The sequence below is a fragment of the Onychostoma macrolepis genome, chromosome 12 (genome assembly GCF_012432095.1).
Source record: "Onychostoma macrolepis isolate SWU-2019 chromosome 12, ASM1243209v1, whole genome shotgun sequence".
Classification (NCBI taxonomy): Eukaryota; Metazoa; Chordata; class Actinopteri; order Cypriniformes; family Cyprinidae; genus Onychostoma; species Onychostoma macrolepis.
This window is the reverse complement of record NC_081166.1, coordinates 11,582,047-11,598,059: the sequence shown is the minus strand read 5'-3', so window position 1 is coordinate 11,598,059 and position 16,013 is coordinate 11,582,047. Positions and strand designations below refer to the sequence as shown.

At 40.2% G+C, this 16,013-nt stretch overlaps 1 protein-coding gene across 6 annotated transcripts in view; it reads left to right on the top strand.

The window, feature by feature from the left end:
• The window catches only part of adgra1a (adhesion G protein-coupled receptor A1a), a 35,154-nt gene extending 19,676 nt beyond the window's left edge, over nucleotides 1-15,478 (top strand). For 5 of the 6 annotated variants that reach the window (XM_058792676.1, XM_058792672.1, XM_058792673.1 and 2 more), the window contains 6 exons: nucleotides 3,662-3,789; nucleotides 4,985-5,108; nucleotides 5,847-5,989; nucleotides 10,451-10,602; nucleotides 11,292-11,387; nucleotides 11,593-15,478. In XM_058792676.1, the coding sequence (XP_058648659.1) occupies nucleotides 3,662-3,789; nucleotides 4,985-5,108; nucleotides 5,847-5,989; nucleotides 10,451-10,602; nucleotides 11,292-11,387; nucleotides 11,593-13,063 (2,114 nt within the window). In that variant the 3' untranslated portion in view covers nucleotides 13,064-15,478. The remainder of the gene's footprint in view (nucleotides 1-3,661; nucleotides 3,790-4,984; nucleotides 5,109-5,846; nucleotides 5,990-10,450; nucleotides 10,603-11,291; nucleotides 11,388-11,592) is intronic. The other variant, XM_058792677.1, reaches the window with a different exon arrangement.
• Nucleotides 15,479-16,013: the final 535 nt, after the last annotated feature.

The window sequence follows — 16,013 nt, the reverse complement described above, 5'->3', positions numbered from 1 at the left end:
AGGAAACAGAGATAGTGTGGATGACTGGTCAGTTGTACAGCATTGCCTGTGTACAAAAATATCTGAATGCTGTGAATTACCAATCAGAATTGAGTTTTCCAGGGAACCATGTAAAAATACAAAGTATGTTCTCCCAAGCACCACATTATCCATTAGACCTTGCAAAAGAGCTTTTTCAGATTACAGAGGACATGAAAGTGCAAGGGATGTGCAGAGCAGCTCTTTTAAACCGCACACAAGTGCACACTTTCCACAAGGATTACAGTGAAGATCATAGCTCCCTACCACCAACATTGCAGAGGGAAATTGAATTGCATACTGAAGTCAGTTTAATTATAGATCATATGGTAATTCATTTTAGTTGTTTATACGGAAGTGAAATCTTGAATATTAAACAATATTTGTAGAAAGAATACAAAGATGGTTGTTATATAATGAGTGTTTTACTGCTTTTTGTTTTGTGCTGTGTGTAAGAGAGAGTAGAAAAAATAGAGCATGTGTGCATGCAAGCCTGTAGGCCTTCTGTATACACATGCACGTGACTTTTATATATTGCACAATGTATGTTTGTAACATTTGTGCATGTATGCGTGCAAATGCGAGTGTGCATAGTTGCTATATGTTTATGAATATTCGCCTGCAACAAATCCAAGCAGTCATATTCTGTTGGAGAGATGAGTCTGTGCACTGGAGCAGACTGATTGACCAAGTTTTGTCTCCAAGATAAGCATGCTCACTGAGGCACACAGAAGGAGAAGCCAAGAACACTCTTAATGCTCAAGATGCATCAAAGACCTAAATATGGTCACGCCAGTTTTTATAACACAATATTAATAGTTTTTATGACATTGAATGGTTTTAGCTTTATAGAACGCTTTAAAGGCACTGTATTGATCAATCAATTTCAATGCCTCATTAAATGTCACTTTCCTCATACGACTGTGAGAAAAGTGTCAATCACATTGGCCCATGAATGTACGATGTACCCTAATCAATTTAAGGGCCATGGGCCTATGCTATTTCGCTAATCGTATTGAATCCAAGCACAGCCTGTCTGAGTGAGAAAGCATAGTGTCTTAGTGACAGCAGCCAGTCCTTTTCTATTGTTTCACTGCCTCCATTTGCTTCAGAATTGGATCTGTCAGTTTTCATATATCACCATCTCAAAGCTCCCTACAATTTGTCTCTCAGTGGCACACATTTTAAAAATGATTTTAGAAGTCATGTTTTATCAGTTCTTACAATTTGTGTAGTATATTTAGGTTTCGTTTTGCAAGTCTGTGATATTGTGATTGCATTTACATTTCTGGCACCAAAATGTGGTCCCAACTGGTCTGGAATGTTACTACTTGAAGAAAGAGGGTCAGTGCACAGAATGATAGCAGGTCCTACTGAGCCAGCGATGATCCTCTTCCTCTCTGTATGCTCATTGGCTGAGACATGAAATGGGATCTCTTTAGAGCTCACTTTTTATTCTTTTTTTCTACTTGCTTGCTGATTGGGTAAGACCTGAGGTTAGCAGGTCCAGTCATGGTATTCAATTAAATGAATCTGTAAATATATGGATGTTCCAATGCTTATGTCCTGAATATTATTAGGTAGATGTTAGGCAGATAGATAAATCGATTGATGCATATATTGATTGGATAAGACCAAGCTGAAAATTAGAAGTGAGTTTAGCATCTCTAGTTATTCATTTAAATTCTGTTATACATACTGGTACATACAGTAGATAGATACTACGCATAGATAGATACACTACAGTTTAAAAATGTTTAAATAAATTAATACTTTCATTCAGCTAGGATGCATTACATTTATTCATCTTTCCATTCATCAAATAATTCTGTTTTTAACACTGATAATAGTAAGAATTATTTCTTGAGCTCTAAATCAGTATGATGAAGGATTTCTGAAGAATCAGTGGGTACTGAAGACTGGAGTAATGACATTTAAATTTTTTAAACAAAATACAGGTGTTTTAATTTGTAATAATATTTCACAATATTCTTGTGTTTTACTGTGTTTTGATCAAATACATGACTTAAGACTTGGTAAGCATAAGAAACTTCAAAAAAACTTGACAATGACAAACCTCAAACTTTTGAATGATAATATATATAGGTTTGAAGCAACTTTTGTCTTGGAAAAAAACACAGTTTACTGTCAGTGAAAGGGGTGGTTGGTCACAGAGCTTGAGGAGTGGGCACAATCTCATCAAACTACCATGGATGGGTGGATGAGCAATGGAGTGCATGTGTATGCTAGTTTGTAATCGCCACAGACATCCATTGGAGTTTATTTTTACCCAACCCTAATGGAAGATTGTATTTTGGCCTGATATTTTGAGATTTCGTACAAGTGAATCATTGGTTTACCTTCAAGAGCTTTAGCTGGCTCTGCTGATCTCAAATAAAAATCCTAAAAGAGTGACAAACACTGCTTTTATGTAGGCCTATATACACTACAAAATTTGAAATTTGAAATGAAATTCAGATAATTCCTGTAGTGAGGCGACACTGATTAGATCTTTATTTAGTACAAACTCTGACTATAGCGTACCCCAAAGCCTTAATAACCATTTTATGGGCACAATGTTTGAAATGACTTCGCCTGCTTTGGAGCACTAAAGGAGTTGATATTAATCAGCATTAACTTTCAGTGCAACAGTGGTTCGATGTCTTAGGGCATTAAAGGTACGGTATCTTTGCTGAAGAACTGAGGTCAAAGGATCAATAATTTGACGCTGAGTGATGCTTTATGGGAAACTGATTAATGGGCAGCAATTGTGCTGATCTCACCTTGGATTGAAGCAGACACACACTCTGGGAGACAGGGCATAATGGGCCCAAGTGCAAAAAACACTGTGAGGCTAAATCATAATATAACCAGGATTTTAGGGTTACTTTTACTTTTCGTTGTATGATAATTTCAACATGTATGTTGCTTTTTCGTTTATATGTAAGCTGTCATTTAATTTTCAAATGGCCAATCTTGTGCATAATAGAATTGTGCTGACTTTTTTTAAGCCACGCTGCACTCCCAGATATTGAAAGAAGTGTTAAATGAGGTATATTTGTCACACATTTAAAGATGGAGACTAAGGGAAATTGGCTGTTGTAATGAGGAGCGTAGAGCGTATTCAGTCTGTTGGAGTGTAAAGACATGCATGTACATCTGTGGTGCTGCTTTCCAGAGGGGAAGGAGCCCTTCAGGCACACAACAAAGGGGGCTCTTCGGGCTGGGTGATAAAATAGACATGCTGAAAGAGATTGATGCGTATGGGGGTGTAGTCTTTGGCTCACAGGGACAGCGCTCCCTTCTTGTATTGTTTATCTTTCTTCCTGTCTCCTCCTCCAACTCGCCCCTTTTTCTTTTATTTAGACAGAAAAAACTGTCTTAATGGTCAGTTTCTTAAATCCGACAGCTTTACTCATGTTGTGCATCTCTACTGCCACACATACTTTACCAATAAGAGACTGCAAATGTTAGAAGCTGAGATGGACACAAGCAGTATGCATTAATAAGATCATAAAGAAGCGAATTAGCAGACTGATGCTATTAGGCAAATGCATATGATATACAATATAAAGACTGGTGTGTTTTTATCATTTGACATATTCTTTTATTTCTCATGTTTTTATTCTGATTTTATTGACAGGATTTAAAGAGGGTGCTGTCCTTTCCTCCATATCCAGGGGATTATTTGCATCCAGTGGTGTACGCCTGCACTGCAGTGATGCTGCTCTGCCTGCTGATTTCTATCATGACATACATTGTACACCACAGGTATGTGCTTTATTGCAATTAAGCTGCACCAGTGGCATAAATTATTAAATACAGTATAGATCTGAAAAATAAGCTGTGTGGTTAGTGATTAGTTTATTAGAGTTAAGGATGCACTGATACTGAAATTATGACCAAATTATCAATGATACTACTTTTTTTAAAGGATTGAGGTCGGTAAGACTTTTTTGACAGAAGTTGTTTATGCTCAACAAGGCTGTTTTTGTTTCATCAAAAATACAGTAAAACCAGTAATATTTTGAAATATTATTACAATTTTAAAATGTCTCATTATCTTTCAGAAATCATTCTAATATGCTAATTTAGTGCTCAGGAAAGATTTATAAATGATAAAAGAAGTTGTGCAGCTTAATAGTTCTGTGGAAACTGACATACGTTTTTATTCCATGATTCTTAATGAATTCACAGAACAGCATTTATTTGAAATAGGTTATTTATTTATTTTTAAATCTTACTAAATAGGACATGTAGGACATGAAGCTTCACAGTATGAAAATCATTGCTTTGGTATAAATCGATAAATTAAGAATCCTAGTTTTAAGATGAAATGAGTTTGAAATGAATTCACAGTTAAATAAACATCATTCGATAAATAACTATTGGCGTTATAGATATTTGCATAATATAATATATTTGTTTTGGTGTAGTGTATTTCTGCAGCCGAATTTCAGCAATGCAATTTAGTGTTAATGAGTAATGAAATCTAGTGAACTGTTGTATTTTCCATGCTGCCTTTTTGCATTGTTAAACCGTTTGCTTCAGTTAAAAATAGTTTACAGTTTTCCTCTACTCAAAACATGCCATTTGTAGCACCAGTACTAACACTGGAAGGTCACAGTAGGGAATGTTTTTGGGACAGACTGCCACCATAGTGCTGTGATCCTGAGTCAGACCGCCAATATTTATAGTATCATCACCCCTGACTGTCACAGATATTTCCTGTGAGTAATGCTTGCTCTGTGGAGAAGGGGCCACTTCTAACCTTAGAGGGACAGTGCCAAATTTAGTGAGCCGCTCTACTTCGAGACACTTTGCAGACGGGTGAAAAAGATTCTTTAGTCATAGCATTGTGCTTCAAAGGCAGTTACTTGTTCCCTTTAGTAGTAGGCTGTTTATGTATTACTCATGGCGCAACTGTCTCTTCATCTGATATGAGTGTGTGTGTGTGTCTCTGCAGCATAATCCGAATCAGCAGGAAAGGATGGCACATGCTCCTCAACTTCCTCTTCCACACTGCCATGACGTTTGGGGTGTTTGCAGGAGGCATCAACCAGATCAAGTACCCTGTGATCTGTCAAGTGGTAAGTCTCCCAGTTCTCTACCCTGTTTCTTTGGCCTGAGTGAACCACATTATTCATGCCCTGTGTCTGTGGCTCTCAGCTCAGAGTCACTAGCATATGGCCTCTTTGACTCCCGAATTGGCATGGTCGCCATTTACTAAAGCACAGAGGGCTTTGTTTGGCACGGCTGCCCAGTGTTGAGAGGCTAATGCACTGGGGTTCTAGGATTGCCATGGCCTTTCAAAGTGTAGCACTTATTCTTTCATCACAGACAATTTCCAGCCTGGACCAGTGAGTTAGATTAATTTGATTATGTTTATAGCTGCACGCTTATTAAACATATTTTAGTTAATGACAGCAGTTGATTCACTGTCAGTGAAGCTTAAGAATTAAAAGCATCAGATTTATGATCGGAGGCATAATGAGCATAAATTTGAGATGCAGCCTAAACACAGTATATATTCACTGGGACGGTGAAGGTAAAATACTGCATGACTGTCATATTTGACAACTTTCACACTAATAAAGAATTAAAAGAAAAATGACATTTGTTAAAATATATCAAATTATAACATAAAAATATTAGAAATAGAATTGTGAATATCAATCGATCGAAATATCAGCCTATCAATCTATCTTGTTTGTTTGTTCATTTGTGACAGACTTTGCTTTTGTAGTTAAAATTTCATTTATCCACCTTTTTATAGTGAGACTATTGACCATCTGATTGGCTTCATCACTCTGTCTCCTCTCCACCAGTAAGCTGCTGTGTGGTGGGCGTTCTGGCGCACTATGGCTGCCGTCGCATCATCCAGGTGGATGCTGCACACTGGTGGTGGATGAGGAGATTCCCCCCCTTTCATTTAAAGCACTTTGAGTACCCAGAAAAGCGCTATATAAATGTAACGAATTATAATTAATTATTATTATTTTTGCATTTTAAATTATGGGAGCCACTTCCAGTTTGGGGATGTTCCACTCAAAATGACTGAAACTAATCATTTAAAATCATAAGGTTGCTATTGGTATTTTAATGTGTATTACAAGAATTACAATGGTGTATTACAATGGTATAACAAGTATATCTCTGTTAAGAGTGCTTTTCAGTCCTCTGCATTATTTTCCTCATTTTCTTATTTTCGTGAAATCTTCACGTCTCTTTTCAGGTTTGTTTTCACACTGATTCTTTAAAATGTAATTGTCTCCTCTTTTCACTTCTAATCAGGTAAATACAATATTTGTTATCTATTGAATGAACAAATTTCTTTGAAATATTCTCACTCTACATAGACATATAACTATAGTGGGTGGATGAGCAATAAAGTGCATGTGTATGCTAGTTTGTAATCGCCACAGACATCCGTTGGAGTTTATTTTTACCCAACCCTAATGGAAGATTGTATTTTGGCCTTATATTTTGAGATTTCGTACAAGTGAATCATTGGTTTACCTTCAAGAGCTTTAGCTGGCTCTGCTGATCTCAAATAAAAATCCTAAAAGAGTGACAAACACTGCTTTTACGTAGGCCTATATACACTACAAATTTTGAAATTTGAAATGAAATTCAGATAATTCCTGTAGTGAGGCGACACTGATTAGATCTTGAATGTATGAGATATGTTGAAAGTAATTTGTTAATGCTTTGTACACTTTTAAATTTCCTTGTAATGATCGATGGTTGAAGGGTGTGTAGAATAATGTCACCTCATTGTACCCAGTATTTAAAAATGCTTATTATTGCGTTTATAGAGCGAACCTTTTGCTGATTGTTTACAGTGTAACAGAAGTTACTTCCATAATTCATGCAAAGCATCATGGGGCATAGGAAAAAGGTGGAGAAGTATTTCTTCAAATTTCAGTTCATTTTAATTCTACTTTCTTCAAATACAAATTGTAAATCTGTGTCCTGTTTGCTACTGTCACGGTGCACACAGCGGGGACAACAGTCTTTAATCCAAACCCACAGGGCAAGACAAGGCAGGGCTGAGACACACAGGAACGTAATGAGTAGACCAGACGAAAACTAACTGAACAGACAGGAACTTAAATACAAGGGATAATTAAATCGCACACAGCTGAACGGAATCATAATCAAACTAAACAAGGACAGGAAAATTACCAAATAAGGAAACAGGAACTAAGACAGGGGTAAAACAAAACCAACACAGACCATAAATATAACATTACTCCCCCCTCCCGGAAGGCACATCCCGTGCCGTAACCGTACCACTGGGGAGGTGGGGTGGGCGCCCTGGAGGCTGGTGCAGAACAGGGACAAGGGGAAACCCTCGACGGCAGAACAGATAGTACCGGGTGCCATGGCGGATCTGGGAGTTGAAGAGGCCATGGTGGTGCAGGGAGCTCAGGAGGCCATGGCGGTGCAGGGAGCTCAGGAGGCCATGGCAGGCGGTCTTCATGGCCATGGCCTCATCCTTTGTCCCAGCCACTACCAAAAAAAAAAAAACCTTGGGGAAACTTATGGGGCTGAACTCGGGAAATGGAGCCCTCCGCGGGCTAAACACAGGAACAGGAGCCCTCTCGGGGCTATCCACAGGAACAGGAGCCCTTCATGGGCTAGGCTCGGAAGCTCAGGCCCATTCTGGGCATGACGGGAGCACCACAGCCCTCCTTGGGCTGGACGTGGAGTCAGGGGCCCTCACAGGGTATGCACTCAGGAACCGCTTCCATTGAGGCAACCAGAGAAGCAAGCGGCTTGGGAATGGCCTCCGTGCCCATGACAAGAGAAGCAGCCCGCTTCTCAGGAAACCCAACAGAAAAGACAAGACAACACCGACAAGACTGATTAAAAATGTTCCTGTGGACAAAACTTCAGGGGACATGACTTGATACTGGTCAGGGGCTGGAGCCTGCACTGGACTCTTGGTCAGGGGCTGGAGCCTGCACTGGACTCTTGGTCAGGTGCACTGGTGCGAACTTTGGAGCTGAAGTGAGCTGCAGCTGGTGGGCTTGACGTTGGAGCGGCCGGTGGGCTTGATTTCAGAACGGCCGGCAGGCTTGGGGGAGCCACAGCCGGCAGGCTTTAGCGAGCGGCGGCCCACGAACTTGACTTTGGAGTGGCCGGCGAACTTGAATTTGGAGCGGCCAGCGGGCTTGGGTTAGCCACAGCCGGCGGGCTGGACACATGAACGGCTGGCAGACTTCACTGATGAGCGGCCGGTATACTTGACTGACGAGCGGCCGGCGGGCTTGTGATAGCCACAGCCTGCGGGCTGGACAGATGATCGGTCAACAGACTTGACTGATGATCGACCGGCAGGCTTGAGTGTGCCGCGGCCGGTGGGCTGGAGAGAGCCACGGCCAGCGGGCTTAACTTCGTAGTGGCCGGCGAACTTGACTTCGGATCGGCCGGCAGGCTTGAGTGAGCCGCGAACGGTGGGGAAAATAAACAGGAACCAACAAAAAACTTTCAAAAGACAGAAAATAAAACAGTGAAAAAAGGCGCCGCTCACTCTCTGTTTAGGTCTGGTCTTCTGTCACGGTGCACACAGCGGGGAGGAACAAGGAACACAGAGACATAGAATAACTTAAATAAACAGTCTTTAATCCAAACCCACAGGGCAAGACAAGGCAGGGCTGAGACACACAGGAACACAAGGAACGTAACGAGTAGACCAGACGAAAACTAACTGAACAGACAGGGATAATACAAGTTGACAACTTAAATACAAGGGATAATTAATCTCACACAGATGAACGGAATCATAATCAAACTAAACAAGGACAGGAAAATTACCAAATAAGGAAACAGGAACTAAGACGGGGTAAAACAAAACCAACACAGACCATAAACGTGACAGCTACAAATTGCTTAAATTAAATTAAGGAATTGAATTGGTGTTTAAAAAGGAATTCTCAGTTACATTCTGGAAAATAGGTCAGGTTCAGTACTGTAACTGTATATAAAAATGACTGACAGAGGAAGTTTGATTGAAGGAAACTGCAATTAAGTCGCACAATACAAAATGTAGTGTTTCATTGCTGGATGATGTCAAATGAAGGCATGTGCCAGGTGAAGACAGAGAGCAAATGATGAGAAATATGTCAGCATTTGGCCAACTGAATGGGACAATGTGGTATTTTACCACTGCCATGCATTTATTCACCAGGTGTGTAGCCAGAGATGGACGAACAGTATGATGCAGAGGAGCGCTTGTGGCCAAATGATGCCGATTTGACAATAATTGTCTCCATTGCTGTTCTAATTGTGTATGTGTGGCAATGAATGTATTTTATTGATAAATGTAGATGCTTTATTTTGTTGTGCAGTACCGTGCCCTCTCAAACAAGCAGGCATGGGCCCATGCCCAAGTGGTGGGCATCAGAGGGAGGGAGGCACGAATCACACCATGACAGATGCAGCTAAATTAGATCTGAATCTGAAAATTTTGTTGAACTTTTGTGATCAAATGTTCTCATTATGTCACAAAATATGTATAATGATTAATGATAAAAGAAACATTTGCAACTTTAATGAAAGGACACTTTGTTCTTTGTGAGTATTGAGAATTTTTGGTTTATACCATATGCATTCCAGTGCTACTTCCTGTGTAAAAAAATAAACAAAAATAAAAAACCCTGAAATAAAAGATACATTACCGTTGACAAGTTTGGGGTCAGTAGGATTTTTATTTATAAAGAAATCAATACTTTTATTCAACAAGGATGCATTCAACTCTTAACTTTTGAGTGGTATAGTTTGAATCCATAATAGTCTTGTACTGCTAATAGGTTTTAGTGTTTTTAGGCTCAGTGTGTTTTGATGAGTGTGAATGTTTGCTGTTAGAAAAGATTAAGCTGATTTTGAGACCTGTATGAAGTATTTAGCCCTTAACTGCTGTGTCAAGCTGGAAAAGTCAACTGTGTATGAGTTTAGAAAAAGTATACTTTATATTAAGAACACCTGTCTGGTTTCTAATTATATGGTTTGTCATTACATTTATGTAACAGTTTGTCCTAACATTTATTTATAGAGTATTTACGTTTTCCTAGATATGAACAAAAAATTATAATTTCACGTTCACTTATTATATACATTTACACAGTTTTTGAAAAAGCATGGCAGACATTCACAGCACATAGTTTACATTCAGTGCCCATATAAACATCATATATATCCTATATGAATGAATGGATGGGTCGGTTGGTTGGATGCAGTATGCGCATTGGAGCAAAGAGGACAACAGCATGACCTCGCTGTCTGAGGAGGATTACCTCAAATTCCCCTCAGTGCATCCTTCCTCAAACAGACACCCACACACACACTGCTGCTTTAGTTTTCTGTGCCAGTCTGCTCTCTATGAGTGAGCTTTCAGTGTTTAATGTTTCATCTTGTTCGTTGACAGGTTGGCATTATCTTGCACTACTCCTCCCTCTCTAGCATGCTATGGCTGCTCTTCACTGCCAGGAATATTTGCAAGGAGGTGTCCAAGGCTCCACCCATACCTCAGGACAGGGACCCTCCCAACCAACCACGCCCTAAAGCCACCATCTTCAGGTACACAGCATGGTTCTTATTCAATACAGAGTTTTTTTTGTTTTTTTAAGGAGTTAAGTTGATAGATACAATATATACACTACCATTCAAAGGTTTGAGGTCAGTAAGATTTTTTCTTTGTTTTTTTTAAGTCTTTTATGCTCACCAAAGCTGTATTTATTAATCAAAAGTACAGTAAAACAGGAACATTGTGAAATATTATAACAATTAAAAATGTTTTCTATTTTAATATATTTACAAATTTTCTGTGATGGCAATGTTTAATTTTTCAGCAGCCGTTACCTTAGCCTTCAGTGTCACATGATCCTTCGGAAATAATTCCAATATGCTCATTTGTTGCTCAGAGATTATTTATCATTGTCATCAATATCAATACTGAACACAGTTCTGCACAATTAAGCAGTGCTGTTTAATATTTTTGTGGAAACAATTATAATTTTTTTCAGGATTATTTGAATAGAAAATTCAGAAGAACAATATTTATTTGAAATAGAAATCTTTTGTAACATTATAAATGTCTTTACTGTCACATTTCATTCCTAAATAAGGGTATTTATTCATTCTTTTTTTTTTTTTTTAAATAGTAGTGTAATTTTTTTCATTTAATTGGTATGCATTGCATTTGCTGCTTGGGAAAAGATCTCACATCTCTAGACAAAATAAAAAATTTTTTACCCTCATCTTGTCAGGTTTTATCTGGTCAGTGGTGGGATCCCTCTAATTATAGTGGGCGTTACGGCTGCTGTTAGCTTGGATAACTACGGTAGCAGAGATGACGCTCTTTAGTAAGTATCATATTTACTGGTAGTGCCTAATTAGATGTCAGTTGTAATATGTTTACTTCGTTTTCAGTAAGCCAGTAAAAATCACAAATGTCACTGATTCCGGGGGATGTATCTTAATTAATGCTATAAATTACCACAAGGTCTGTAATTAGATCTAGAGTGGTATCGACACTGTCAGTTTAATCATTGTCTGTCTGTGTTGCAGCTGTTGGATGGCCTGGGAGCCCAGTCTTGGGGGCTTTTACGGACCCACCGCCTTCTTGGTCTTGGTAATGTGCATCTACTTTCTATGGACATTCGTGCAGCTAAAGCGGCATCCAGAGCGCAAGTATGAGCTCAAGGCCATGACCGAAGAACAGCAGCGTCTAGCCGTAGCTGAAATCGGCCATTGCCACGCCGTCAGTGGAGAACCAGGTGAGCACGGCGATCACACAGGCTGCACAGCCATCACAGCCTCCATGCTGGCCAATGAACACTCTTTCAAAGCTCAGCTGAGGGCCACCGCCTTTACTCTCTTCCTCTTCCTGGCCACCTGGGTTTTCGGAGCACTGGCCGTATCACAGGGCCATTTTCTAGACATGATCTTCAGCTGCCTATACGGAGCGTTTTCAGTCACATTGGGGCTTTTTCTGCTGATTCAGCACTGTGCGAAACGTGACGATGTGTGGCATCGGTGGTGGGCCTGTTGCCCCAACAAACCAAAGGTGGAGGTCAACGGAGAACCGGCGGGGAGCGTCGCTCCCCCTTCTCAAAGTCACAGCCATACGCCATCCCATGGGCAGAACCCAATCCACTGCCAGGTCGACTCATCCTGCCCAGGTAAACCACTGCTTTCCCCACACCTACACTCCCCTTTGCCGCACTGCAAGTTGGGTACTCTGCCCTCCACCCAAAACCACACGAGCACCTGCTGTGCCACCCTTCACAGCCCCTCTTCCTTAATCGGGAGCACGACTCGCCCGCAGTCCCTCCCTGATGAACTGCCCCGGCCAACCCTTCCCTTGCAAAGCTGCCTGAAGGACAGGTCTAAGACTCGTTCCTTCAATCGACCTCGGCCCTGCCTCAGGGACTATTCTTATCACATGACTTCCACCAGCATGGACGGCAGTGTGCACAGCTCCCACCTGGACAGCCCCCACAGCGTGCACCTGGACAACCCTCTCACCTGCCACACGTCCCACTTTGACACTCAACTCTCTTGTCACAGCCCCCACCCAGACAACCAGCTGCGCTGCCCCAGTCCCAGTCCTCACCTTGAGAGTTTGGCTTCGCACGGCCTTCACGATAGCCTCTCCTGCCACAGCGCACACTTGGACAGCCAGCTCTCCTGCCACAGACACATGTGCTGTGCCAAAGTAGACCCATTCTCGAGCATATGCTGCCATAAAGCTGACCCATTTGTCAGCCCTTGCCAGGCGGAGGATCCTGACACTGGTCCGCTGGTGTACAGTTGCCCAAAAATGGCCGATAAAGAGGACGAAACCATGCTGCATTTGGATATAACCCCTCCGAAGGCCACTCTGTCGTGCTCCCAGGCCACACTCAGCAGGAAAGGCACCCTCAGCCGGAGAGGGACACTGAGTCGGAACAGTAGTCAGCATGAGGACTACGTACTTACCTCTGATTCCACAGGTAACATTAGGACTGGACCTTGGAAAAATGAGACAACCGTGTAGGCCTGTGAATGACGTGCTAACCTGTTTCTCTCGCCTGAGCTAAACTACTGTGTAGTCCCAGGGCTGTTACCCAAAGGCCCTCTCTTCTTTGAGCTAAGCTACTGTGTAGTCCCTCTGCTGTGACTTCCCCTCTCTCACCCGCCCCATATACCTTCTCTTCCCCTTTAAAGAGGTTTGAACCTCTGCTTACCTCTTCTCAGACTTCATCTCATGCCTCATCCCAGCTCCATTCGGTTTGTCCTCTTGCCATTTTGATATGGCAGCAAAGATCACATGCCATACATTTTAATTTGGATGATTTTTTATAATCAAACTAATTTTTGTACATGTGTTTTTGGGTATGGTAACATAATGTGAAATTATGTCGTTGTGGATGTGTGTGAGTGTGAGTGTGTGCGTTTAGTAGGTGAGAAAGTACTGAGTGCATGTGTTTGTGTCTATTTGCATGTGACAACATGCTTGTGTGTATATAGATAGCAAGATTTCCATTCGTGCAAGAAAATTACTCTGTTTTAGAGCCAAAATCTCCCACATTTGTGTTTAGCCTTTTAATAAAAAATGCTAAATGGATCGCCAAGTGTGAAAACACCAGCACTTAATTAGATTTTTACTTTTAAGGAAAACTGTGAATTATCACTAATGAAATTAAGATTTATCAATGAACATATATGTGAGTTACAGTATATGTGCCAAACAGTATAATAATTAAAATACAACTCTTAAAACTGAGATCTACCCCGAAGTACGAAGTAGTCTGTGATTATGTGGATAATGGTGTGTGGTTGTCACAACGAAGCTGTCATTTTTTTCATATACAGACATAAAAACAGCAAACAAATAGGCTCCCTGTGTTTCCATGGTGACAAATCATGAAGAGAGGTGCCCAGTCAGAATGCATTTTGAACTGCACACGTGATGTATGCACATACAGTATTTAGTTACTGGCAATGAGGCGCAGATCAGTTCAAGTCAATGGCCTTACAGAACGTATCAGTTTTGCTTTGATCAAAAGTCTTACGTTGCACTAATGCATTAAAGCATGCTCACCATAATGCAGGAAGCAATCATTTACATGCCTAACGAGCTACATATAGCTACATATATTCATGTGATTGACAGAACATGTCATAGCTTACTGGAAACACTCATGTTTATTTATTCTGAGGGCTTCACTTTCTACAGTAGAAGAAAGGATTCTCATTAACAGTTTATATCACTGTGCCAACTCACCTTGCTCACAAAAATTGTCTGATTTAACATAATGGAAGCTCATCCGTCAAACGAGCAGTGAGTAAATGAAGACAAAAAGGAAAAAAATGTGTCTCTGCCAACTCATATTGTAAATAATTATCAGGCATATTGATTCAAAACAAGTAAATCAAGAATAAAATGGAATCTTAACACTAAATTACATAAGTTCAGTGAAACATGAGGGCAAACGACCAGAATTTTGATTTGAGAAATGGATCAAATTTACATAACATTCTTGCTTTCATTGAAATTAATATGTGATTTATTTATTAAATTCTATTTATTCTTCATTTAATTGTTTTGAATCAGCACACCCGATTTACAATATATAAATTGGCGCAGATGCAACTGTCTTTTTTTAAACTTAATATAGAATTTGGTGTGCATATTCTATTTTATTCCTAATTTAAATGGAGATAAACACATGATCACACATGAAATCTGCCAATAGCTACATTTATCTATTTTCATTTTTAAGGGTTAATATAATTTTTTGACTACCATGTGATCGTATTTGTCTTATTTTGTTCTTAATAATATGTGCCATTATTTAATCAGAATGCCAAACGAAGAGTAATGTGAAACATTTGGAAGATTCCTTATGTGGTTTATGTTGGGTTTCTTTGTGAGCTCAGGGATCATGTTACATTTACAACTACACAAGATATCAATTTGCATGAAATTAATATTGGCTATTGACCCCAGAGTGTTTCACCATCAAATTGAAAAAAAATATATATATATGTATAAAAATATATTTTTAACTCAAATTGCCCTTCACCAGCCAACCCATGCTTTCTTCAGATGTGTAGCACATGGATACTATTAAGCCCTCTCTTGAATCCTTGGAGGAAATGAAGTTTCTAGCTGCCTGATTTACCATGTGTTGTGCTTTATCTTTACCCACACGACTCACCTGTCATTTATAGCAAATGAAAGAACTGCAGTCATTTTTTGGTCAGTACATGTGATTTGTGCTCTGACCTGACCCAAAGCCAGTTTTTTTTTTTTTTTTTTTACATTTGTCACAATTTTCAATAAATGTATTTTATCACCTGATGCTGTGGTCCTGTTCTCTTGCTCTCTTTTTAGAGGCTTCAAAGTAGTGAGCAAAAATACAATGCATAATGCCCAAAGTTGCCTGAGTGCTTCCTTAACTAGATCTATTTCTCATTCCGTCCATTCGCAGTGTTGTGTGAAGGCCAGTGCGCTTTGTCAAAATCATCCCTGAATTCGGCAGGAAGAAAAGGCATCGCCTTCGCCTTGAGTCAGGCATGTGCTTATCGTGCCTGCGTCTCAGCTCTTGCTGACAGTCTTCAGAGCTGCAGGGCCTGGACGATTGTTTATTCATCAGTCCTCCCCGTTCTGCAGCTGATCCCTGCTCACGCATTCTGTTGTCAAGGACTCTGACATCATCTCGGAACTGTAGGAACCAACAGATGATGAAGAACTGCCAGCATGTCCTTACTCAACCTGTATAAGAGTTTTTAGCCTCCCAACTAAACAGCTGTGAGAGGTTACCACTGGTACACGCTCTGAAACTTTTCAATGTTTTATACTGAACATTTGCTGCAACACTTAGTTGCCCACAAGGTTTCTTGAGGTTGTGACTAGTAGACTTCTCGAAACACAAGAAAACCCTTTATGTTTAATTGAAGAGGCCTTAAGTCTACTTAGAAACGTGTAAGAATTCAAATCA